The sequence below is a fragment of the Dromaius novaehollandiae genome, chromosome 8 (assembly GCF_036370855.1).
Source record: "Dromaius novaehollandiae isolate bDroNov1 chromosome 8, bDroNov1.hap1, whole genome shotgun sequence".
Lineage (NCBI taxonomy): Eukaryota > Metazoa > Chordata > Aves > Casuariiformes > Dromaiidae > Dromaius > Dromaius novaehollandiae.
The window spans coordinates 42743266-42767841 of NC_088105.1; the positions used below are offsets into that span (position 1 = coordinate 42743266).

General features: G+C 50.1%; 1 protein-coding gene across 2 annotated transcripts; it reads left to right on the forward strand.

The window, feature by feature from the left end:
- The first annotated feature begins 16 nt into the window (after nucleotides 1–16).
- On the forward strand, nucleotides 17–9556 carry TYW3 (tRNA-yW synthesizing protein 3 homolog). Of its 2 annotated transcripts, none has more exons than XM_026098530.2 (6): nucleotides 17–270; nucleotides 969–1049; nucleotides 5821–5919; nucleotides 6695–6766; nucleotides 7030–7163; nucleotides 8066–9556. In XM_026098530.2, the coding sequence occupies exons 1-6, from the start codon at nucleotides 97–99 to the stop codon at nucleotides 8286–8288; spliced, it is 783 nt and encodes a 260-aa protein (XP_025954315.2). In that variant the 5' UTR covers nucleotides 17–96; the 3' UTR covers nucleotides 8289–9556. The 2 variants fall into 2 exon arrangements, with proteins under 2 accessions (XP_025954315.2, XP_064372446.1); XM_064516376.1 differs by lacking the exon at nucleotides 17–270 and adding an exon at nucleotides 277–687.
- Nucleotides 9557–24576: the final 15020 nt, after the last annotated feature.

The window sequence follows — 24576 nt, forward strand, 5'->3', positions numbered from 1 at the left end:
CACCGGGCGGCCGGGGCGGGGCGGGGCGCCCCCTTGTGCCGCCCCTCGCGCGCGCCGAGGCGTTTTGGCCCCCGCGGCCCGCCGTCGCGCGCGGCCATGGCCGCCTTCGCGCGGCGGAAGGAGCAGCGGCTGGCGCGGGCGGACGGCAGCCGCAAGGGCAGCGTGGACCCGCGCGCGGCGGGCGTCGTGCGGCTGCTCAACGGGCAGCCGCGCTTCTGCACCGCCAGCTCCTGCTCCGGCCGCCTCGTCCTGGCGCAGCTCCCCGCCGCGGTGAGTCGGGCCGCCGCCGCGGGCCCTCCCCGGGGCAAAGCGCCGATGCCGGTCCCGGCTGAACCCCGGTGCTCCCACCCCGCGGGGCCGAGCGGGGGTGCGGCGGGGGCGGGCAGTCCCGGGGGAGCGCAGGCCGCTGCCCGGTGGCTCCTTGCGGCCCCACGCGCGCTCAGCGCCGGGGTTGCCGGTGCGGCCCCTGTCCCGGGAGACGTCGGCCCCGGGGACGCGTCCCGCGCTGCTGCAGCGCCTCAGGGCCGCGGCGAGGAGCCACGGGCTCTGCCCACTGCGGCGGCAGCGGTGCCGGGACGCGGCGCCGTCATGCGCGTGATCCAGAGGCTCCAAAAACAAACACGTCCTGTGTGGAACACCCCGGTACGCGGTAGCGTAGAAGGTCGCTGGCGTCAGCAGCGTTCAGTGGTTAGCCCTCCCTTAATTTGATTTTTCATGTTGACAGCTTTAACTCAGATATTTTTGTTTTCTAATGCTAGATCACATTCTTACACCTTTGTCTGGCTGAGAACATATGATCATAGATAAACTGGGTTTAAGCTGCCTTTACGTAGATATATTTTCCTACCTTAAAAAAATGTAAAAGCTATGAGATTATTTATTCTTAAGGAATTATTTCTTTTATACAAGGACAAGATAAACCGTCATGTATCTACAGTGCTAGTTTAATCATCTCTCTTTGTTACTAGGACACTAACAGATATGAGGTCCAGAAGAAAAACTGCTCGTGGCTTATGGTATCACACGAAATGTGTAGCAAAGATGATGTGGTAAGAGGACAATATCATACAGTTTTTACATTTATTTAATATGCTGTTCCCTGTGCCCTGAAAAAACATGTTATGTGGAATTGGAAGAAATTTGTATTTTTTTCCTTTCTGACACTGAGCTGAACTGAGACTTTAATTCCAGAATGAACTTTTCTTTAGGTATCCTACTTAATAAACTCTAAATGCCTTCTTTGAAGAGAATACTTTTAAGCTGAATATCTGATTTCCTGCGTAGTTGTAAATGCAGCTAATATAAAACTCAAGTAACTTCTTATTCGCTATCTAGAGTAGCGTCTTTGAGCATCACAGTAGCTCAAATGAGAGTTGTCATTTGTATTGCTTCTGAAGCAGAAGACTGACTTTTAAACACTAGCTTCTGAAAATCTAAGATATAGTGATTTTGATTTTTTTTGAAACCCTTTCCTTACTCAGAATAAGCAGAACTGAGTTTTTTTTAAGCAAGTGTAGTTCCTTTCCTGAAAGATTACTTTTAGTATGACTGTATTTTTTATTTCTGCAGTTATTCATCAAATCTTTGTTTTCCCTTCTCCCTGGGTTCCCAGCAAGTATCAGCTGGAGACTAATTTTGATTTTAAACACCTTCATATCCAGAACTAAAATAAATTTAATTTCCATAGAGTACTAGCTGGTCTTAAGAAGTAATGATCTAAAGGAAAACAGTATATTCCTTATTAATACTGGAGTAACAATCGCTATATGAAACCAGGCATCTGCCTAGTAAAAGTTCTGTGTCAGGCAGCAGCTGAGATTGTGTTTCAGAGTAAGCAGCAACATCCCTGCGGGACACAGATGCAGGATGGTGTGGTCTTCATCCTGCTCTCCAATAGTTCAAGTCTGATACACACATTAAATCAGTAATTGTAATACCTCTTTCAGAATGGGTCAGTTGTGACTATTGAATACAGTTTGTTATCCTCATGAACAGTTTCATAAGCTACGGCTGTTCTGGCTTCGTGTTTTTGGTCAGCGATTCAAGAAGCAACCAAAATGAAATTACTTTATCTCCATTACAGGTAGACACGGTTAGGTGAACGTGCCAATGAGTATGTTGATTTTACATATAGCAAGTGCTTCATTACAAACTGTCGTGAGCCCAGCTTGCTGTAGAACAGCCTTCATTTACAAGCAGACACCTGAAAATACTTTAACAGTGAATCTCTTATGCCACATTTTTAATATAGTATCTTCAAATTTGCTGAAATTAAAGAAAAAGAAATCAAGAAATGAGGTTTTTTTAGTATGCTTTCAAAGTAGACTGCTCTCTCATTACATCTCTTTGCATTGTGTATCCCAAAATTGAAGCAATTACAAGGTCACAAGTTCTCTCACTTGATTCATAGCTCACTTGGCAGATATGCATACATTTGCACATGTGCACAAAAAACCTCTGAAAAAAATCTGTCTTCATTAATATTTGTTCTGAATTATGTGCCAGCAGCTTAGTAGCAAAACAGAGCTTGCTGCAATTTCCATCAGTCAGCTTCAGGCTGAGCAGGACCCAGCAGGTCATTGCAGTTGACTCTTAGCAGAGGAACTACTCTCTTCTGTTCCCTTTAATAGCTGGGCTACTAATAATTTTTTACTGCATGGATTGCAAGTACAAGAAAAATGCCTTTGACTAATTTTTAAATAGCTATACTCTATTACATGGTAAAGGTTGGCTAGTCCAACGTTTAGGAAATGAGGGGGGGAAGCAGAGTTTGTTGATTCTGTCTGTTTTGCTTTTGAGATGGGGGATCATTTGACGTCACTGTATATCAACCTCAACAATGCGAGCTTAGAATATTTGTTTTGTAATTGACTTTCACACCTTTATTCTCACAATACTTAGAGAAAAAGCTTTATATATTATGAAGTACCTGTTCACAAGGTTCTTGATACCACACAAATGTAATCTGAGAACTATACACTTAATATAAAACTGAAATGGCTTACTTTTTTCCTTGACATACTATTGGTATTAAACTCAGTCACCTTCAACTTTGGATTTTGGGCCATATATACAGCAGAACTTGGGCAGCTGCTGTTTAATACTTTAAGATATGCATGTGCAGAGTTTTCTGCTTTTTCCCGGACCTCTGCATGCGTAGTTGTATTCACATGTCTGTATGGATAGACTGTAAGGTATGCCTTCTGCTGTTATTTTTTCCTGCTGCTGGCAGACCTCTCAAATGCCTCCCCTGAGTGCTACCTGAGTTCAGTACAGGGTGTCTGATGAGTACTTGCCCCATTTCTTGAGCAGGTTTTGCAGAATGCAGTGGTCTGTGCACTGCCCTGGCCAGTCTGTAACTTTTACCCAGGGTAGTAAGCTGACTGCAGCTGCGCAGCACTGAAGTGAAAGCATTTGCTGTAGCACAGATATGTGCTGTTTCTAGAACAACAACTGTGTAGTGTACTGTGCTGCAGTAAGTGCTCTGCCGTGGTCAGTCATTAAATGCAGTCAGTCAGTTCCTGTTTGGTATCACTTTATCAATTGCTCCTGTGTTTGAAATGGAGAGATTTTCATTTGTGTGAGCTTTTTTAGTATCTTTCCACTGACAGATGCTTTCTCTCCTTTCACTATAGCAGTTAGACTTTGACTGTTTATAGATGAATGGCCTAATCCTATTCCCACTGGGTGTTTTTCCATCAATTTCATTGGGAGCAAAGCTGACCCTCAAACATTATAGACTCAACAGAAAATTACTTTAGGTATTTCCCTATTAAATTGATTTTACAGGAAACTAGTGATTTAGAAGCAAGAAGATAATAAAAACCTTTACTGAGAATATTTCATTCCATTAATAAGCTTTTTGATGAAACTAGTAAGCCAGCCTTGGGGCAGTGCTAATGTTCATGTATGGCTTTAGTCATCATGACTTTCCTAGGTATTTCTATTCTCACTGAAAAATCTGTCTCTAGACTATCTGCTAAGTTACTTAGCTTTTTCAGAGAAACAGAAACCCTTTAAACATTCCCTCTGGTATTGTACATGCAGATCACAGTTAATAGTATGTTCTCTGTTACAGTATTTGACTCTCAGACAAGTCTGTCTAACTTGGCTTCCAACAACAATAAATGCTGGTCAGTTTGATGAAGTAGTACGCTGTATTGCTCTGATGGCTAGAAGAGAATTTTCAAAGATGGGAAAATACCCAAAAAGGAAACATACACGTCCGTGGTTGGTCCCAGCCTGTGTTAGGCAGACTGCTGCGTGTATTTGTGCTCCTGCTGAAATCAGCACAGCCCAAACAGACACTGCATAACGCAGGGCCCTGAGGAGTGTACGCAGCTGGCCTTGCACAGCGCTGCGTGGAGAATCACACTAGCTGCATAACCTGGTTTTGGGTAAGGAAGCTATTTGACTGCGTTAGCACAGTCTCAGGCAGAGTAGGTTCCCCTCAGTGGAACACTCTGCCAGCGCAATTGGCTTCCAGGCCCAAGCAAATGCTGAATAAGTTAGTTTAAGTCTTTCTGCACAACACTGCATTATGCAATGTTGATCGCCTCTGGTTCTCATCAGCTTTAGCACAGCTGTGGTTACTCGGCATTTTTTAAAATCTAGCACGTAAATCGTGTGACTTAGTCACTGAGAAAGAGCTGCTTTCAACTCAAAATAATAGTTACAAAGGGGATGCTGTATAAGCAGATTTAATTATTTTTCAGGATTTAAAATGAAAAGAGAGAGTTGTCACTTAAGCAGTTTCCTTTTATACCATCAGTAGTGTCTTAAAAAAGCAGGTGAATTTGATTATTTTCTTAAGATTTTATTGAATATATTCATTTTGCAGGAAACATGAGAAAGGACAGACAAAACAAAAAAGCATGAGAGAGCAGTTGAAATTTCCCAAGTTAATATAGCAAGATTTTAATACTGTGGATTAAGCGAATGAATGTGAATAAGAAGGGGGGGAACCCAATCAGTACATAGGATTAAATAATCATAAAATGGAATAAATAATGCAACTGCCTCAAAGCAACCTTTCTGAAAGAAGTAATATCAACCCTTGAGATTGTTCTACATAAACGTAGCATAGAAAAACAAATTGTAATACCGTGCAGTACAGAATGTCAACAGCTTTCTCCATACTTGCGAATGTAGGAGAATTTGTCGCTAGTATCTCACACTTTTTTGCAAAACTGGAGTCTTAAGGTAACGTCTAGAATTTTATGTATATGAAGTTTTTTCCTTTTTTTTTCCTGTGCGTTTATGCCTGTAATTTCAACCTCTGAACGTTTTTTTTTAATCTTTTAACTCTCATACAGTAGGCTATGCATTATTGTTTAAACTAGGGTTAAAATGTGATCAAGTATATTAAGCTATAAATTTAATCTGCTGGAACCCTGAAAGTTCTCTGAAGTTGAGGAATGTATTTCAGAAACTAAATGTCTTTGATTGTACGGAACAGTGTAAAAAAAACCTGGCTGCTCAAGTTTCATCTGATTGCAGTAAAACAGTCTTCTTCCTGTGCTGTACTGACTATATCAATTCATTTGAACGTACAAAGAAATAAACAGGGAAGCACATTAAAGTTTTAAAGTCTATCTTGCTGTGAATTTCTATCAAACCTAGTTTAGCTAACAGAAATGTGGAAATCCATGCAATTTCTGTGTGTTACAAGCAACAAAAATTGAAAGCGATTGAAAACCCGATTCATTTGCTGCATTTTAATGCTTGTTTTACATACTGACCAGCTCTTATTCTCATTTTTTTTCTAGTAACAGTACACATTTGCAGTATTAATATAAATATTTTGCGTGCATTTTCCAGATGACTGCACTAGAGAAAGCCACTGGTGACACTGTGCTCAAGTTCGAACCATTTGTTCTTCATGTGCTGTGTCAAGAGCTGCAAGATGCACAACTTCTGGTAAAATTACATCAAGTAACAATGTTACATTGTTTTGTTATATTTCTTGCTGCAAAAGTAAAAGTATTGGCTCTTGAGTAGGTTTTAACACTAAGAATATTCCCAGATGTACCGCATGTTTAATAACTAGGATAGTAAAAAATAAGCTAATGAAGAAAACATAGCTTTAAACTTACTGGAGATTTTGCTGCACTTTTTAGAAAACAAAATTTCCTGGTGAGTCTGTGTTGCTTTCATTGGCTGGAAGTGAGAGTTTTTTATAAGTCACTTTGCTACTTGCCAGGCCATTTGGCTTCAGTGTTTCAACTAATTGAGTAGTACCTCTGCCTTCTGCTTTTCCAGAGTGACTCTGGAGAGTCTAATGTGTGATGGTTTTGTTCCATGATTCATGTAGAAGAGAGAGCTGATGAACTTCTCTTGCTGTATTGCTGCCCTTTCAGCTATGAATGTGTTGCACAATTGTGTGTATGGTTACCAGCTCTTCAAGGTAAAACCGTACAGTGCAAGAGAGGCATGAGTGTCTCCATCTGCATTAATGGTGTAAGGTTAGACCATCAGCTGACTGTGGTTCTCTGAAAACCAACCACAACATTTTGTGCCTTCATGTAGGTTTGGTCTTATAAACACTTGAATGTAACTGTTATTGCATTAATTTGGGGAGGTGATTTTGAGTAAGTTTTTGCAAAACTGGGTTCGTAACTTGCATTGCAATCCATAATACAGTCTTGCTGTGAAAGTGTGTATGACCTGTTTAAGACATTTATTTGTTCTGCAGCATTCCGTAGCTATTAATTCTGGGTTCAGGAACTCTGGTATTACAGTTGGCAGAAGAGGAAAAATTATGATGGTAAGGACTTTTCTACTTAACTATAAAGAATTTAACAAGATACTTCATTAATGTTAACTCACATTTTTAAGAGCCAAGATGAAAGACACTGTTTCACGATACTGTGGTAAAAAAAAAAAAAAATCTTCCTACTTTACTTGACAGCAAATTAAACAATTGTGTGCATGCTTTTTCTTCTTGTAATGAATTTCCCATATTATTTAAATAACCTCTATAAAATAAGAATCCTTGTACTAGATGAATACTTAAATGCGTGTCTTTAGGCTGTGCGGAGCACTCATTGCTTAGAAGTTCCATTGAGCCGCATGGGGAAATTGATGGTCTCTGAAGAATATATCGAATTTCTGATACACACAGCTAATCGAAAAATGGAAGAGAACATGAGGAGGATTGACAGGTTTGTTAGATTACACTAATCCTATTGATGACATTAAATGCAAAGTGAAAAATGGATAGGATACGCTATGAAAGAAGACTCCTACATGTTAAAAAAAAAAAAAAAGTTACAGATCTAAAATACAAGTTCAATTATCTTTGCTGAACTCTGAAGACCGTCAACTGTTTAAATAAAACCTATAAGCAATATGAGTTTTCAGACTGAGTTTGTTACTGAGTAGCATTTAATTTTCTTTTGCTAATGATAACAGCAGCATTTGGTGTTTTAACACAGTAACAGTTTCAGATGTATTCAGATCGCAATGCACACTTTAATCACCTACATGTTTTTCACAGTTTCCAAAACTGATGATTCATGAAGGAGATGGAAGGTTACCTAGATTCGGGCTCTTTATGTTTTGTTTCCAGGTATGAGGAACAGAATAGGCAGAAGAGCCAAATGGCATGAAGATCAAAAGGATGCTGGAGACGCACCTATTTTTACTAAGACCAGTTTGTTTTTATTTGCCCATTTAGAATCTCTATAGTTGTCAGAGAAGTTTAAAGTTGCTACGAATGGTAGCAGTCCAGCTTACCATTAATGCAGTTGTTCATTAGACACTTATGATGATAACATTTTATGGTTTCTGTAAAGTTAATAGGGCCTTAATTGCACATAGGTACATCTACTAATTGATTTCTAATATACAAACATTAAAGAGGGAAGTGATATGGCATAAACAGGACATGCGCTGCTACTCCTAATTTTTCTTGCAGTATTAATTGGAACATTTAAAGTTTAGTAATGATTTAGTTTTCTTCATGTGTTTTGATTTTATTACAAAAATCATTAATTTCTCCAAGTAATTTTGCAGATCCTGTGCAAACCTAAAAAATAATAACTACACATTTATTTCCTTCTAGGTTCTACAATTGCTTACAGTTAGCTTTGAAAACTGCCCTCAGTGCAAACAACTCACCTTCTGAGGAGAGAGAAAAGAATCACTGTGTGTACGTTCACAGAAGAAAGAGAAAGACCATTCAAAAACATGGTGTGTGCACCTCTCCAAAGGATCACGATGAAGAATTAGAACATGAGGATGACCCAAAAAGCAATGTTGATATTTTTGGTGAAATTATGATATAGACTAAGGCATTTGAAAGCACATGGTAAAGTGAACAATCGTACTGCTCTTCGTAAGAGATATAGATACTGCTCTGTTCTAAGTAGTTCTGAGTAGTATCACTCATGGACATTTACTTGAAGAAAGGAATTAAACAACATTGTGACTGAGTTTAATGCCACAGAAGCACCGACAACAAAACTTTAGAACATATTTTTTTAAGAAAGAATTTATTTATTTTAGTTTGTCACTTATTACAGAAATAACTGGCTTCCTACAGCCCTTGGCCACATTCTGTATGGACATTCTCTGTGGAAGCAATCCCCTTTCAAATGCTGGTTTTAGCCCTTCTAATTTTTGCAAAGGAGGGAAGCTCTGGGAACTGAGTTACCTTGAAGATTTTTCTCTCTGTAGGAACTCTGCAAAACAACGTGCAGCAATGCAAATGACCCTTTCCCAACAACGCAGAGCCGTGCATTAGTCAGCCAGAGTACAGTATCTGGTATGGAGATTAGAACAGAAAAGTAAGCCTCATGCACTGCTCTGTGCAGACTGTAACCAACAGGTTCCTTTCCTGCCTATTGCACTGGGCAGCAAAGTTGACACTTGTTTTCCTGCACTTTGCTCTGTTTCAGGTTTTGGCCCCACTGTTGATGTGTTCTGCTTCCCTTGGCTAGCAGCCATTACGTGTCATTTTTCTTTGCGTCTTCTAGCCAACACCGTATGCTGATAGTTCGTTAGCTCACTTTGATGTATTTCTATATGGCCAGCACCCAACTCCAACTCCAACTGTCAAGCAAAAATTCAACTGTAAGTGCAGAGCAACAGGTTTTCCTAGCAGGCTATAAATCACTGACATACAACAAATGTTAAATATAAAATAGTGCAATAATTTGTATATTCCTACATTGTACCACTGAAAAAGTTGCTCAAAACTGGTAGTTTATTGGGGGGGAGGGGTGAATTTGTAAACCTTTGCAACAATGAACTCTCAGCCCCTACTTCTGTGATTCAGTGGTTGCTAACACTACATCACAACACTGACTGAAGGAAATGGTTTATTTGGTATAGTAACTCCTAGTTTGCACAGTTAGGGAGCTGTCATTGTTTCCATTACATGTACCTGCATCTTGGGGGTATTTTAATTCCACTGTAAAAATTTGGCATACTAGGTGGCAGCCAAAGGGAAAAGTAATTGGGGGCTTTAAATAGATTGTGGAAGACATGTTAGGCATGTTTCCAGTAGCAGGCACGCCAAGAAAAATAAACTTGTGCCTTTGTGTGTTGCTTATTTGTGTTTCTGCCTTATGACTGGTACAGTTTGACTGGTGTGATTTGTTTTGTGCTTCCCAAGGGTGTGAAAGACCTCAGCACCTGACAGTGGCATGGGAGAGTGAGGACCAACACACTTCCATCCTTTTTGCAAGAGAATTGCCATCAGCCACAGGAGTTGACATGTTAGCTGGCTCTTGCTGTGGTAGCTGTTAATTGCATGCAAATTGGACCAAATAGCGGAAAGAATCCCTGCTATTGTCCTGCTTCGTGTAGGGGACAAGCCACTGCTGACAAAGTTAGATTTATTAAAGAATGTCAGCTTGTGAAGGTACCGAGTACATGAGATGTTAAAACACCCCAAGAGACCTTCAAAAATAACGTGCTATATAAGCCATTCATCGTTCCCAACCCTCTTACGGATTTCGGCGGGCTAACCTGTGTTTAATTCCAGCCGAACCTGCAGGGGGGCGTTTGCGTTGCTGCAGAGCCGTGTAGGAAGGCACGAGGGAGGACCACCAGCTGGAAGACCCGGAATGAGCAGCTTGGACGTACCGGGTAAGCCTGCTGCGCCGTTAGCGGCCCGCCTCCCCCTAGAAAGCGGAGTGAGGAGTCCTGCAACACGCGTAGCCGCGGGGCGAGGCACGGGCTGCCGACCGGTGCCCCAGCGGCAGCAGAAGTGGGGACACGCTCCCGTTGGCACGCTTCCATCCGCGCAGCGGTCACCCGTAACAGGTTGGTGTCCCGTCCCGCCCGACACCTTCTGTAAGCCCTTATTGCCCTTGTGAGGCGCACTGCTGCCCTGCTTTGAACGGAGGGAAACAAGTCCAAGAGCCTCCACCAGCTCCTGGCCGCACCGTGGAGGCACGAGGCGGCTTTGCACGCCAGCCAGCCAGGACGCTCGCCGCGCGTGACCCCGGCCGGCCGCCACGACGTGCGCACGCTGCGCCGCTAGGGGGTGGGTGCCGCCGCTAGGGGGTGGGTGCCGCCGCTAGGGGGTGGGTGCCGCCGCTAGGGGGTGGGTGCCGCCGCTAGGGGGTGGGTGCCGCCGCTAGGGGGTGGGTGCTGCGTGCAGGCGCTGCGCCGCTAGGGGGTGGGTGCCGCTGCTAGGTGCTGGGTGCTGCCGCTAGGGGGTGGGTGCCGCCGCTAGGTGGTGGGTGCCGCCGCTAGGGGGTGGGTGCCGCCGCTAGGTGCTGGGTGCCGCCGCTAGGGGGTGGGTGCCGCCGCCAGGGGGTGGGTGCCGCCGCTAGGGGGTGGGTGCCGCCGCTGGGGGGTGGGTGCTGCCGCTAGGTGGTGGGTGCCGCCGCTGGGGGGTGGGTGCTGCCGCTAGGGGGTGGGTGCTGCCGCCAGGTGGTGGGTGCTGCCGCTAGGTGGTGGGTGCCGCCGCTAGGTGGTGGGTGCCGCCGCTAGGGGGTGGGTGCTGCCGCTAGGGGGTGGGTGCCGCCGCTAGGGGGTGGGTGCCGCCGCTAGGTGCTGGGTGCTGCCGCTAGGTGCTGGGTGCCGCCGCTAGGGGGTGGGTGCCGCCGCTAGGGGGTGGGTGCCGCCGCTAGGTGGTGGGTGCTGCCGCTAGGGGGTGGGTGCTGCCGCTAGGGGGTGGGTGCCGCCGCTAGGGGGTGGGTGCCGCCGCTAGGTGCTGGGTGCCGCCGCTAGGGGGTGGGTGCCGCCGCTAGGTGCTGGGTGCCGCCGCTAGGGGGTGGGTGCCGCCGCTAGGGGGTGGGTGCCGCCGCTAGGGGGTGGGTGCTGCTGCTAGGGGGTGGGTGCCGCCGCTAGGGGGTGGGTGCCGCCGCTAGGGGGTGGGTGCCGCCGCTAGGTGGTGGGTGCTGCCGCTAGGGGGTGGGTGCCGCCGCTAGGGGGTGGGTGCTGCCGCTAGGGGGTGGGTGCCGCCGCTAGGTGGTGGGTGCTGCCGCTAGGGGGTGGGTGCCGCCGCTAGGGGGTGGGTGCTGCCGCTAGGTGGTGGGTGCTGCCGCTAGGGGGTGGGTGCTGCTGCTAGGGGGTGGGTGCCGCCGCTAGGTGGTGGGTGCTGCCGCTAGGGGGTGGGTGCTGCCGCTAGGGGGTGGGTGCTGCCGCTAGGTGGTGGGTGCCGCCGCTGGGGGGTGGGTGCTGCCGCTAGGGGGTGGGTGCTGCCGCCAGGTGGTGGGTGCTGCCGCTAGGTGGTGGGTGCCGCCGCTAGGTGGTGGGTGCCGCCGCTAGGGGGTGGGTGCCGCCGCTAGGTGCTGGGTGCTGCCGCTAGGTGCTGGGTGCCGCCGCTAGGGGGTGGGTGCCGCCGCTAGGGGGTGGGTGCCGCCGCTAGGTGGTGGGTGCTGCCGCTAGGGGGTGGGTGCTGCCGCTAGGGGGTGGGTGCCGCCGCTAGGGGGTGGGTGCCGCCGCTAGGTGCTGGGTGCCGCCGCTAGGGGGTGGGTGCCGCCGCTAGGTGCTGGGTGCCGCCGCTAGGGGGTGGGTGCCGCCGCTAGGGGGTGGGTGCTGCTGCTAGGGGGTGGGTGCCGCCGCTAGGGGGTGGGTGCCGCCGCTAGGGGGTGGGTGCCGCCGCTAGGTGGTGGGTGCTGCCGCTAGGGGGTGGGTGCCGCCGCTAGGGGGTGGGTGCTGCCGCTAGGGGGTGGGTGCCGCCGCTAGGTGGTGGGTGCTGCCGCTAGGGGGTGGGTGCCGCCGCTAGGGGGTGGGTGCTGCCGCTAGGTGGTGGGTGCTGCCGCTAGGGGGTGGGTGCTGCCGCTAGGGGGTGGGTGCCGCGCGCAGGCGCTGCCATCACTTCCCTCCGCTCGTCGCGGGAAGCGGGACGTGCTCCCACAGTCGCCGTGCGCCGCAGGGCTCCTCTGCTGTTTAATCACACAGCTGGGTGGGGGAGACTGGTGTGCGGAAGGTTTGTTCAGGCCATTCTGAACAGCCTTCTGAATTTAAAGCAGTCCTAAAGTCCTGTAAGTGCTTGCTATGCTTTGTTAGAAATTAGCGCAAATTCGGTTAATGAATGAGCAGTTTCCACATGCTTTTCCGTACTGTGTTCTTGCAGCACTTACTGAAAGATAAAATATAGAACTGAAAAAGCAGAGATGCAAAGAAACAATAGCAGACTTCAACCCCTAGCCCAAAAGCTTCCTATTTCAGAGAACGCGAAGGCTGTTTCAAAACACAAGCTCATTTTTTAAGCACGTATGTACAGTCATAAGGCACATGTAAATACATCTGTGTAAGGCGGGGGAGCAAGGGAGACTAGATGACAGATTTTGATGTTGTGTATACACTGGGACTTCAGCACGTTTCCGTGGGCAGACCCGGGGGGCTGTGCCTTTGGACAGAAAGATATTCAATACAACTACCTCGTTTGAAAATCTTTCTTTTTTTTTCTTACTTCAATTCAAAAACCGTGGTAATGGTGCAAGCCTTTACAGTGTGTAACAGTATATATAGTCTTTTAAGAAGTTTTGAGAAACAAGAAGTTTGTCAGGAACTGATGTATGATAAAATTCCACGTCCCTCTTAACAAATTCTGAAAGGTTTTTTTGACAGTCTGAAGCTAAAAAGGTTGAGATAAGTATTGCTATCTTGTAACTTTATACCTGTGAGCTCCAATTATTGAAGACTGTTAGGGACCACATACAAAAAGAAGTACAAGAAAAATAAACAGAGTTGCATGGCCCTGAGCGAGGAAAAGATGTGGGAATTCTGCTTCTTAAGTGCTTAAAATCTGGAAGAGTTTTAACGAGGTTTTTCTGATTTTGTAAATCCCCCTGAAAGAGCTGTTCGCCCCGCCAGCGGCAACGCCGGGGAGGTTAAACGCGCAGCCGTGAGGAGCCGGAGCAGGGGTGCCGAGCGGGGACGAGTTTTGGGCGGTGACGGTGCGGGCTGCGTGGCGGGGAGCGGGGGCCGCGCGGGGGGCCGCGGGGCTGCCCTGCCCCTCCCGTCGCCTGCACACCGCCGCGCCGCCCTCCAAAGCCTGATCCAGGTTTCACAGGTTACTCCGAGACTAGTTCTGCCAAGCGGCGCTTTATTTGCGGCCCCTATGACCAATTCTGTTGCACTTCGAATGCAGCCTTCGGGTTCGGGGAGCAGGCGTCCAAATGGACAGAGAGAGACAGGCTGTCCAAGAAACGGCGTTTTGAAAGATAACTCTGGCATTCCTGGAGGAATAAAGGAATCGTTGATGTGCAACAAGATTCCTAAATTGGCAAATCTTTACCATTTTAAGTGTGCTTAGCCACTCAATTAATAGAAGGGTATTTTCAGCCCAAGTTCCATATTTACTTTTGCTTGTCATAAAACATGTTTGATATTTTAACAAGTTTCATTCACTTTGCATTAAATTGCTTCTGGGGAAGCAGACCTACTCATTCACGCTAGCAACGGACTGTCTTTTCTCAGCCAGGACATCTGGCATCCGTACCAGAAAACCACGTTAATGTGGCGTTCCCCTGACCAGAGCCAACGCAGCAGCCGGGTGTGCTCCCAGGTGCACGGCGTGCCACGAGCCCGCCGAGCCGGCGCTGCAGCATCAGAGCCGCTCCACCAATGCGCCGGGATAATTCCTTTCATACGAGCCACAGCAGCCACAAACACGAGCATTTGCTTGAAACAGCTTCTTCCTCCAGAGCTGAAGTACTCGGATCAGCTTACAGGAACATAAGCAGTAATGGCATCAGGTTGGAGCGGAAACGGTGCTTTCAGATGGGGTTGAAACCCTCGTAATTACAGGGCAGCTTATCAGTTCCCAGTCACCACTCCTATTACTGCTTTACTGGGGTTTGCTTAGGTTTATGCAGTTGTTAACAATGTATAAAAGCTTAGTCTCAAATTTTTAAATAACTTTGCACTATTAAATATATTGCGCACTATAGTGTTAGAATGTCCTCAATACTTTTGGCTACTAGAAATACACAATTACTACACAATATGTTTGTAATTTAATTTTATATAATGTGATATTAAGGAGGATGTTTAGCTTCTGGTACCATCAGCTGAAAATAATACGAATGCAGCACGCTGGGCATTTTTAAAGGAACTACTGGGAGGAAATTCATGAGTCATTAAAAAATAGATATCCATGTACCTAAATTTCCTCAGCTGCCCACTTTGTTTACATCAAGAGAAAGTACAGCCTGGAAGAATTACTGTCTTAAATTTACCAGCTCTGGGATGGCAACAGCAGGCAACTATCTAGACATCAAGATAAGAGTATGTTTAGCTCTTTCTAAAAGCAGAGAACAGTACGCAAATCCCACACAGAGATTATATGCCAGTTTTTACTGTGCTTTCTGGATGCAGTTTATTTGTGGTAACTGAGCAGATACAGTACTTTAGTCCATTTTGCACTGGAAAATCTTTCTTTGTTTTCATTTTCTGCATGATCCCATGGAAAAAAGCGTATTTTTCTCAAAACCAATGGACTTTGATCAAAAAGAACACAATTCCATTCGCCAAATAAGCTGTAACTATAGTTTATAGTTATTGTAAATAGAACAGTTAAAGAAGGATCCTAGACGCTAACAATTTCATTGTTTAATTGTTAAATCATTTTGCTTCGGTGGCAGACACACCAACTCCAGCACCTCATCGCGGGAACGCACACGTCTGCCTCCTGAAAGGAAAAACAGCTACGACATTTAAATGAACGCTGGCACCGCATTGGCCTAAAAATCAATGCATAACACCCTTTCCCAGCAGAGAGCAAAACCGTAGCCGCCACTGCAGGGGTTTCGGGCAGTGATGGGTGTCACAGACACCCCGAACTCAAAGTGCCTCTATATAAAGAGGAGCCTTTTCCATTTCTCTAAATGAGCACCTTCTAAATAAAATTTCACAGTATTTTTTAACATTACATAGGAGCTGCAATAACCAGCGCAGGGAATGTCCACAGATGTTTGTTCTGCTATTTTTAGCCATTGGTAACTTTTCAAAACTTCCTGTTTTCAAGTGAAAACACAGGGCTACTCAAGAAGGCAAAGGTAAGAATCTGCATCAAGACCTGAAGTACTCCCCAATTTTTTTTGTGTGTGTTTGTGTGTGAAGAGGACAAAACAGGTTCGACTCTGCATGTGAAAACACTACTGGAGCAGCAGCCTGTGCGTTTCTCAAAGAAGTGCCGAGAAGAAATTTGTAATTCCTTAAAAAAACAGATGCTCACGTGCCTAAATTTCCTTAGCTGCCTGCTTTATTTGTGTACACCCAGAGAACGCGCGTAAGAGCGACTTCCTTAAATCCGCTGGCTCTGCCGCGGCGGGATCAGCTGCGTTCGCGTTTTGGCTGGGGAAGGAGGGATGCGCGCGGGCAGGCGCGGCGGGGGCTGCTGCCCGGCGGCCCTGGGGGACACGGCCCAGCCCCTCTGCCCCGGCGCCTGCGGGGATGGATCCCCATGGGACGGGACGGGACGGGACGGGACGGGGGCTCCCGCCGCGCGGCACAGACCTTCCCCGTCCCCCGCGGCCGGGCCCCTCGCTGCCGGCACGCGACCCCGGCGAGAGCCGACCTCGCCTGCAGCCTCTGCCGCCAGGGCTGCGGCTGCATCTCCCTATGAAATGCAACAGCAGCAGCGGCGTCCCTTTCCGTTACCTATAAGGCGCACAGCCAGCTTAAGAAAGCGTGAAGCATCGCGCGCGCCGTGCTGGTTATTTCACGCTGGAAGCGCGTGCAGCCCGAGTCCCCCTCAAACGGCTTCGTAAGCGACGCTGCGGCTTTAAGCTGAGATCCCAACGTCTGCGACGAGCCGGCGTTGCTGTCCCGCGCATCCCGGGAGCTGCCGCGCTTCCCCGCGCCCCGGCCGTGCCCCCCGCCGTGCCGAGCCCCCCGGGCCGGGCTTGGGGCAGGCCGCTTGCCAGGCGACCCTCCGCCTGAGCTGATGCGCTTTAGAGCGGCTTTTACTCACGCGACCGTCTTCGAAGGGAAAAATCAGTCTGCGACTTGTCCCACGCACGCCGCGCGCGGGCACGAGACGTCGTTTAAGCCTGAGCTCCTGGCACTGAACGGCTGTGCTGGAAAAAACCTCCTGGCAATGACCGCCAGCTTCCCACTAACAGAGGTGTACATGAGCCCCGCTGCTTTACGTGAAGTTGTTCTGTCTGTGATCAATTATGTATCAATGAGCTTTTATAACCTGCTAACTTAAGCATCTTCTGCAAACACTGCCGACAAAAATCAAGGAATATTTACAATACAATGAAATGCACCCAGAGTCCATGCGTATAATCTGCTTTCTCTGCCATCGCTTTACACCCTTCGCTGGCGTATTTTGGCCCGAATTTTCTTCGGTTCCACTAAGACCCCGCGGAAACGGGGTTTGGCCCAAACTCCGCTATATTACGAATGGCCTTTTTCCTCCCTTTCTTATTACCCAGATATGAATGCTCAAATCCAAGAACGTGCTTCCAAATCCACAGCCCTCTAGGGCGGTATTAAGTGAACCCTGTTTAATAAAACACATTCCAAGTTGTTGTTTTGATTGGAGCATTATACTTCTTGTCTCGCAATAAGTAGTTCGGATTTCACTGGGTCATTAAAGCCTTTTGAATGAGTCTCCCTCTCTTTTCAAACCGTATTTAAGACACAGACTTATTTCACCGCGGCCTTTCGCCGGACACCTCCCGCCAGCCCACGGGGCTCCCTCGGCCCGGGAAACGGGGCCTCCCCTTTTGTCCTCGCTCCGCGAAAGTCAGCGGTGCGTTGGCCGCGGGAGCCGGCCGTTACCGACACACGGCTCCCAGGCGAGGGGTGGCCGGGCCGCGCGGCCGGGCGAGGATCGGGGCGGCGGGGGGAAAACACCTGACAACCAGCGACCGCCTCCCGACACCCCTTTAAAATAATAACGATTTACCAAATGGCTGGGAAGTTGTTATAATTCCCTTTCCAAATTATTACTCGCCCTTTACATTAGAAATGAGGCCAGGGTTAGCAATCAGCCGTAAATGGTAGGATTTCTGAAGTAGCAGCACTTGTCTGATTGTGAAGTGGGGGCCATTACTGCCTTGATTGAGGCTTTTTTTTTTTTTTTTAAGCCTGCTTGATTTGCGGCTGCGAGAGCACATTCACGCCGCACCGGAGCAATCAGAGCCTTCCCGGCTCGTTCCTGCTCAGCGATTCAGGGTCCACTACTTTGGCACAGCTGCCACCTTTTAGCTCCCATCAAGCAGAGATGTTCTTAAGTGAGCCGCATTTGGCGTTCGTCTTTTCCCTCTCCCCTTTCCTTCTCCCCCTGCTTTTTCCCCCTCCTCTTTTTTTTTTCTTTTTTTTGGAATTAAAGCTCGCAAAATATTTTCATGCCACAAGCGAAGCTGAAAGGCCGCTCGGGCCGGCTGCCGCGGCGTCCGCCGGGCTCCCCGACACAGCGATGCTCCCGTGCCGGGAGCGGGGCGCAGCGACGGCTCCCCCGGCCCGTGCGGCCCAAAACCGAGGAAACCTGCCTGGAAACCTGGCTCGAAACCGAGCCAGTCCAAGAGCCTGTGTTTACACCGTTTCTTCTCCAAAAGCATCCGTTTTTCTAGGTCATCCTATTCCAGATCTCGCAGCGTGCAGCCGGCAGCGCCAGCCCAAACTCCTGCCTCGCTTCCGCAGTTACTGATGTTCTGAAATAGCCGAATTTCGCTTCGCAGTACATTCGCAGGTGGAAACTCTGTGCTAAGTGACCCTATGAAACCTACGCCCACAGGCCACTGGCATGTCCCTAAAAGCAGCGGTTTAGCACCAAAACGCTACCAAACTAATGGCAGCAACAGTGCAAAGGGCCTTGGGAACGCAGAACCAGAGTGTGCTACGCAATGCAACGCTGCATGAGGAAGGCAGTGCTTGCTACTGCGTGTAAAAGCAGCAAGAATAAAAGTAACAAAACCAGTATTTTGGGGTGCAATAGACTGCAAATGCTGCAGAAAGGATCTCTTAATATAGGTTTGCAACTCACTTTTCTTTTAGCGTTCATTTGCTTTTCAAAGCCGTCATTTTGCAGGGTCCAGTATGTGGAGGGGAAAATTAGCTACACAAGCAGGTCGTATTTCAGCCCAATTACAGAGCTTGTGTGCATGAGGTAATGGAAGACTCGCAAAAAGAAATTTCTTTAAAAAAGGGAAGAATCTGTCTCAGCATTACCCAGGAACAAAAACTGTCAGTCGGAGTCATCAGGAACACCCAGCAAGGTCAAAAAGCAACGATAAAAAAACACGGTTTCTTCAACCCGCCGCGCGTTCCCGCAGAGCACCAGCCTTCACCTTCCCCCGAAGGCCGTACCAGGACAGTGCCGGGGCCGAGGGCCGCAAGCCCGGGGGACGCGCGGCAGGACCGGCTCAGCGAGAGACGACCGCATTAGCAACCTGCTAATGATCAGAAAAGGGTGCTTTTCTGACCAAAAATCCTGACTATATGCAATTAACAAACCAGGCTTAAAACCAAAATACAGAGTCAAAAAAATCGTGTTGCATTGTATTTACTTTTTTAAATCACCACCAAGCGCCCAGGGCGAACGGCACAGGGCTACACGTGAAGACACCGAGGGAGGAGGAGGACAGGAGAAGCCCTTGGCTTTAGTTCGCTGGTCGTTTACACCGGATTTCACTAACGTAACTCTCCGGATGGCAACGGCTTTACTCCCAGTTAATCCCAGTGCTAACTAAGGACCAGACCCATCCACCCGCTTCCCTTGGACTTGGACGAAGGTCTAGTTTCACTCGCCCATCTGAGCTGCCACCTGGTCCGTAGCTAACGTACACAGTTAACTACGCGTATTTTGAAGCGTCCTGGCTTGCAGCGAGGACGTTCGAGGCGCGAGGGGCCTGACCCGGGGGTCGTGCCGTGCCCGGGCGAGGTGCTCATGCCTGCTGAGCTGCAGGGGGTCGAGCCGAGCCCCTCGCGCCCGGCCCCGCGTGCCGGCAAGTCGGCCCAGGGCCGCACGCGTTCCCCGTGGCTTTGTACGTCGCACAAGCACATCCGCTACGGTGAGGCCGGGGGGACTGGAGAAGGAAAATGCTGCAAAATGATGCAAAACTTTACTTGGAAAAATTGGCCTCTGTTCATCTCTCCTAAGCTCGTTAAAACTACAACCAAGTTTGGCATCAAAAAAACAACACAAACACAACCAAAATTTGAAGCAAGCTTGGGGAAAAGCCCCAAACTCCGGTTTCTCGTCGACCGGTGCCCACGCTCTGCAGCGGCCCTGCCTCACAGAAAACCCACTTCAGGACAGGCGAGACCTTTAAAACCATCCAAACGTAACGATAACATCACTAGTTCCAGCACCAGCTTTGCCTTTCACATTGCCCTGGGCGAGATCAGGCCTGGAGAGGCAGGTGAAAAACGCACAAGCGTCCCAGAGGCTTCATCACGTGCAACACCCCAGGGCCCCCGGCGAGGAGCAGAGACGCATCCCGCTGCCTCGCCTCCCACGAGACGCAGCTGTCGCCCATCTTCCGCCTCCAGCGGTGCCAAGGCCGCCGAAGGGGACGAGTCCACGGGCGGGAAACGGCAGGTTTTTCCGAGCATGTGCTGAAGGCTGGCGCGGGGCTAAGCTCCCCCTCGCAGACCTCGCGTAAGCGCGGTTTTAGAGCATTCTGGGTGGCAAAAGCAAGAAATCCTTCCGACAGGTTTGCGGCTGTTTTCGTGAAACGTCTGCCCGAAGCTTCTGAGCGGACAGTGGTGCTAAAATGCGGCGTGTGGGAAGGGGGCTAGCGGGCAACGGCTGGCAGTCATCGCACTTACAAATTGTGCCTGCATTTGCCACGTAATGCCGAGATCACAGGATGGTATTTGTTCATTTTACAGGAGATTCCCGTCGACTGAAAAAACATTAATTTTTAAACAGCCATTTGGTTGACATTTCAGCTCCATTGAGGTCTTGAAGGAAAAAAAAAAGCCGTTATTTATCATTTTTCCAGGGAATTTTTTCAAAGTTCATTTTTCGGGAGAGATTTGGCCAAAAGCAGACTCTGAAGAGCGCCAGCTCGTTATGGCCATCCAGCGGCCTGCTTAGAGATTTGCCTGGCGAATTTTGTCGGCTGTGAGCAGGGCTTGCCGGCGTGGTGACGCGCGAGGGCCAGGCGTCGCTCCGGACGCGGCGCAGCGGTGGTGCCCCACTGCTCTGCAGCGCAGCGGCCAGTCCCCCGCGACGGGTGCCGCTGCGCAAGCGCAACGCGGCGGCAAGGAGAGGCCCCGCTCCGCGGGACGCCGCCGGGGCAGCCCGGGCTGGCGGCAGCAGGCGCTGGGGAGGCTCCTCCGCCCCCGCGGGGCCCGTGCGCCGGGCGGCCGTTCCCTCCGGGCCCGAGGCCGAGCGCCTTCGGCCACCGCGCTGGGAGCCGCCGCTTCCCGCCGCCGCCGCGGCCCCGGACGAGCCGGCCCGGGGCGGGTTTCGCGGGGCTGCGGGGCGGTGGCGAGTCACGCCGGCCAGCAGACCGGGGCGAGCATCCCCGCGCAGCCCCGACGCCCGCAAAGCGATCACGTAAGCGGGCGGCGGCGGTCCCTCCGAGGAGGCTCCTTTTGTTTCGGCGTTGCAGCAAAATTACCAGCAGCAGTTTACAATTACGGGAAATAATAACAACTGCGCAGGCTTTCATCTGCACATACAATTACAATAAACTGCATGCTTTAATAGGATTGTGAAAAATCTGTGTTTGACCCATACAAAAAAGTAAACATTCTTGTTCTGGATACTATATCATTATCACAACAAAGAGAAACTCCTGAAATCCGATGATTTAAACATCTGGAGAATGTTAATCACTTCAAAATGACGGATGTTTTTTATTTTAGCTTTTGACAGACACGCTCCTTTCATAGATAGATGATTATTTACATAAATTACATCATCAATGTGAAAAAAATCAAAAATAACTTCAAAGGATAAAGAGCTTTAATTAAAAGGAGACTTTTATTTTCCCCTCTTGCAGAACGCGGGATAAATACAACAGTTTGCAACGGGAAAAGGTAACTCCTCCAGCATTTTGAACACGACGCGTTTGTGCTTCAGGTTTTCCCCAGCGCGCGTGAGCTCTGGAGGTGCGCGTTTGAAACGGGGCGAGGGGGCAGGAACAGGCCAAACGGCGGGGACAGGGCTGGCCCGCTGCCTCGATGAGCAGCACTGCGCCTCACGGCAGAGGCGCGGCGTCGAGGTTTAGCTCGTTTTCCTTCCGTGAGCACAGCCGCACAACGCGCAGGGCCCGCTCCCGCTCCCGCCGCTGCCTGCAGACCTGGTCGCTCCCCCACCGGCAGCTTCACACCAGTAAGAGCCACCAGCTCCAGCCGAACGAGCGCGTACTTGCGCGTTACCCGCTCCAGCACCGGGTCCCCCAGAAGAGGGGAGGCCGGGCCGGCACCGGCCCATGGCACCGGCCCGTCGGTGCACGTCCGACAGCGGCCGCGGCCGTGCTGCCCCGGCTGCCCGCGCTCCGCTTCCAGCTGCCCGTGAGATAAGACAGCGGTCCCCAAAGGGCTGCAGGAGTGGGAGGGCGGGCGCAGGGGGGACCGCGCCGTGCAACCTCGAGCGCAGCCCCCAAATCGCCGCGCTTAACCGCAGGGGTCCGGGGCTGCCGCACGCGCCGCGCTGGGCCGCAGGGACGGCTCTGCCCAGCTCCCCCACCGTCGCCGCTGCAATTCAATCCCTCAGAGGGGCCGGGACGGGCCGGAGCACCGCGGCCTCCGAGAGCGGGAGGGCTCTGCCGGGGCTCCGCGGCGCGGGGGGGACGGTGCCCCGCGCCCCGGCGTGCTGCCGCGCGCTGCCCGCCGACCTGCCGCAATTTAGCTGATCCGCTGCAATTTCCTCCTACACTCCGCGCTGATCCGCAGGCTGACCTTGGCCAATTTGTCTTCTTTCTGGGAGAAACGTCACCCAAAAGGAAGCTATTAAGTCAAGACGGTAATTCTGCAGGAACGGTCCACTGTATAAACAGAACTTGACCTCAGGCAATTTATTTCTCGTCCCTTACAAAGGAACCTAAGAGATATGACTGATACATTTCAGGATCCAAGTACGTGGATAAAAACGGGAAAGAAGGAATTTCAGACGGACTTTGTGAGAGGTTTTCTTTAGTATTAGAAGCTGAAAAACTGAAGAGAACTGTTAAAACTAAGGCTTTAAAATCTGGAAAGAGACTGTGCGTCTGCATTTCACAGGATAACATCTGTGGATGGTCGCGTTCAGGCTAAGGATCTGCTGACCGGGTATCCGTCATTTCGTCCCCCCCAGGAGCGCGTTAAACTGTTCCGATCCATCAGACATTTAATATCACGGCAAAGGTAGACTATTCACTGCCTTAATTCATTGCCAACCTCCAGAACGTGTTCAAAGTTGGGAATCAGTAAAAAAGGAGATAAGATGTTGAAAGAAAAATCAACTCCTGCTTTATAGTGTTGGAACCAGCGGATCCGGGTTGTGGGAGGGGCCCGTCTTCTTTATTAACGCTGCACTAACATTTTGCTTAGCCCCAACCGTAGTCACTTCCTCAGCGAGCGACGCGCGTTCACGAACACGAGCCGTCACCTCTCCCTTGCCGGGGCAGGACGGCGCGCGGCATCGAAGCCGAGCAGCACGCAGGACACGCGGCCCCGGCCGAGGGCGGCTGCCGCCCCGGGGAGGCTTCCTGCAACGACGAGCAGCACGTGGCCGTGGGGCCCCGTCCCCGTCCCCGTCCCCGTCCCCGCCATCCACGGTGCCGCCCCGCTCGCAGGCTGCCCCAGCCCAGGGGACCGGCCTAAAGCCCTGGAAGCGGGGCCAGGGAAGGGAGCGACATTGCATGAACTCGGCATTTTTCAAAGCTGGTTCTAGGAAACGATTCAGGGGTACAAAATTAGGAAAACCACCGGCACGAGTTCGGCGAGGGAACAGCCGGGGACGGGCGCCCCGGAAGCGGTGGTTTGTGTTTTGGAAGGAGAAGAAGGTGAGAGCGTGGGTCTAGGTAGAGCCAGGGCTGGGCAACGTGGTCGCAGTTTCCCGCGCCAGCAGCGTGCAGCAGAACAGCGTCACAGCTTCCACGTCTGATCCACCAAAACTCCCTTCCCGTATGCTAAGAGCGTGAAATGGTTAATTGCATTTATCGCTGAGAAAGCACACGACTTCCCGGGCTATAGAGAGCAGTTCCCTTTCTCGCCTGGTATTTACACTTGCACTAAATAACACGCTTTCTAGAAGCACCAGCCTTTGAGGTTCAAGGAACTTAGCGATATCGAATGCTCCCTTAATGGCTGCACCTGGACCGACATGAGCTCATTGTATACACCTACACCCCAGTTCAAAAGCGCGGGCAGCTCTGTTTGTTTTCACCAGCGAAACATGAACGTACGCGGCCGACAAAGCCAGAATCTGCTTTTTGTTCTTGCTCCTGTCACCCTAAAGGGGTTTTGCAACATACTGCAGGCTCTTCAAAATCTACTTGAAAAGTATGAACCAGAGCAGCAAGACAGCTCGATTTGCTAACTTTTGACCACCGCATTGTGGTTGGGTCCCCCACCATCAACTGGAAAGACTTCTTTATATTTTGTGCCAGAAAAGTGAGTCTGTTTCTTGGCATTATTTGTACATTCTTCCCTCCTTCCACATTTTCCACTTGAAATTGCAAATTCTTTTCACAAGGGGTTCACGTTGTGCGCTCGAAGCCAAAAAAGTCTGTTTCCTGTCCAAACCTTAGTCCTGACACGGTGCAAGGAGCTGCTGGCACTTTGGGGGTTGTTTCTGGTGGAGTGACTCACACCGTGCGGAAACGCTCGCAGCCCGGCCCGGGGCGCAGAGCTGCCTTTGCCGAGCGAGGCATCGCCAGGGCGCTTCAGCAGACCTGGCCCGAGAGAGCCGCAAGCCCGGGACGGCAACCTCCAGCTTCTGGGCCCTTCCGCAGGCAGAACGTGCAAGATCCCGGCGGGAGGGGACCCCTCGCAGCCCGCCTGCGCTGATCCAGCTTGGGATGCAGTGCCGGCCGCGCGGAGCAGGCGCCCCGCTCTGCGGTCGCATGCAGCAGGGATGCGGTGCTGGCCCGTCCGGCAGGGATGCAGTGCTGGCCCGTCTGGCAGGGATGCGGTGCTGTCCCATCCGGCAGGGATGCGGTGCTGGCCCGTCCGGCAGGGATGTGGTGCTGTCCTATCCGGCAGGGATGCGGT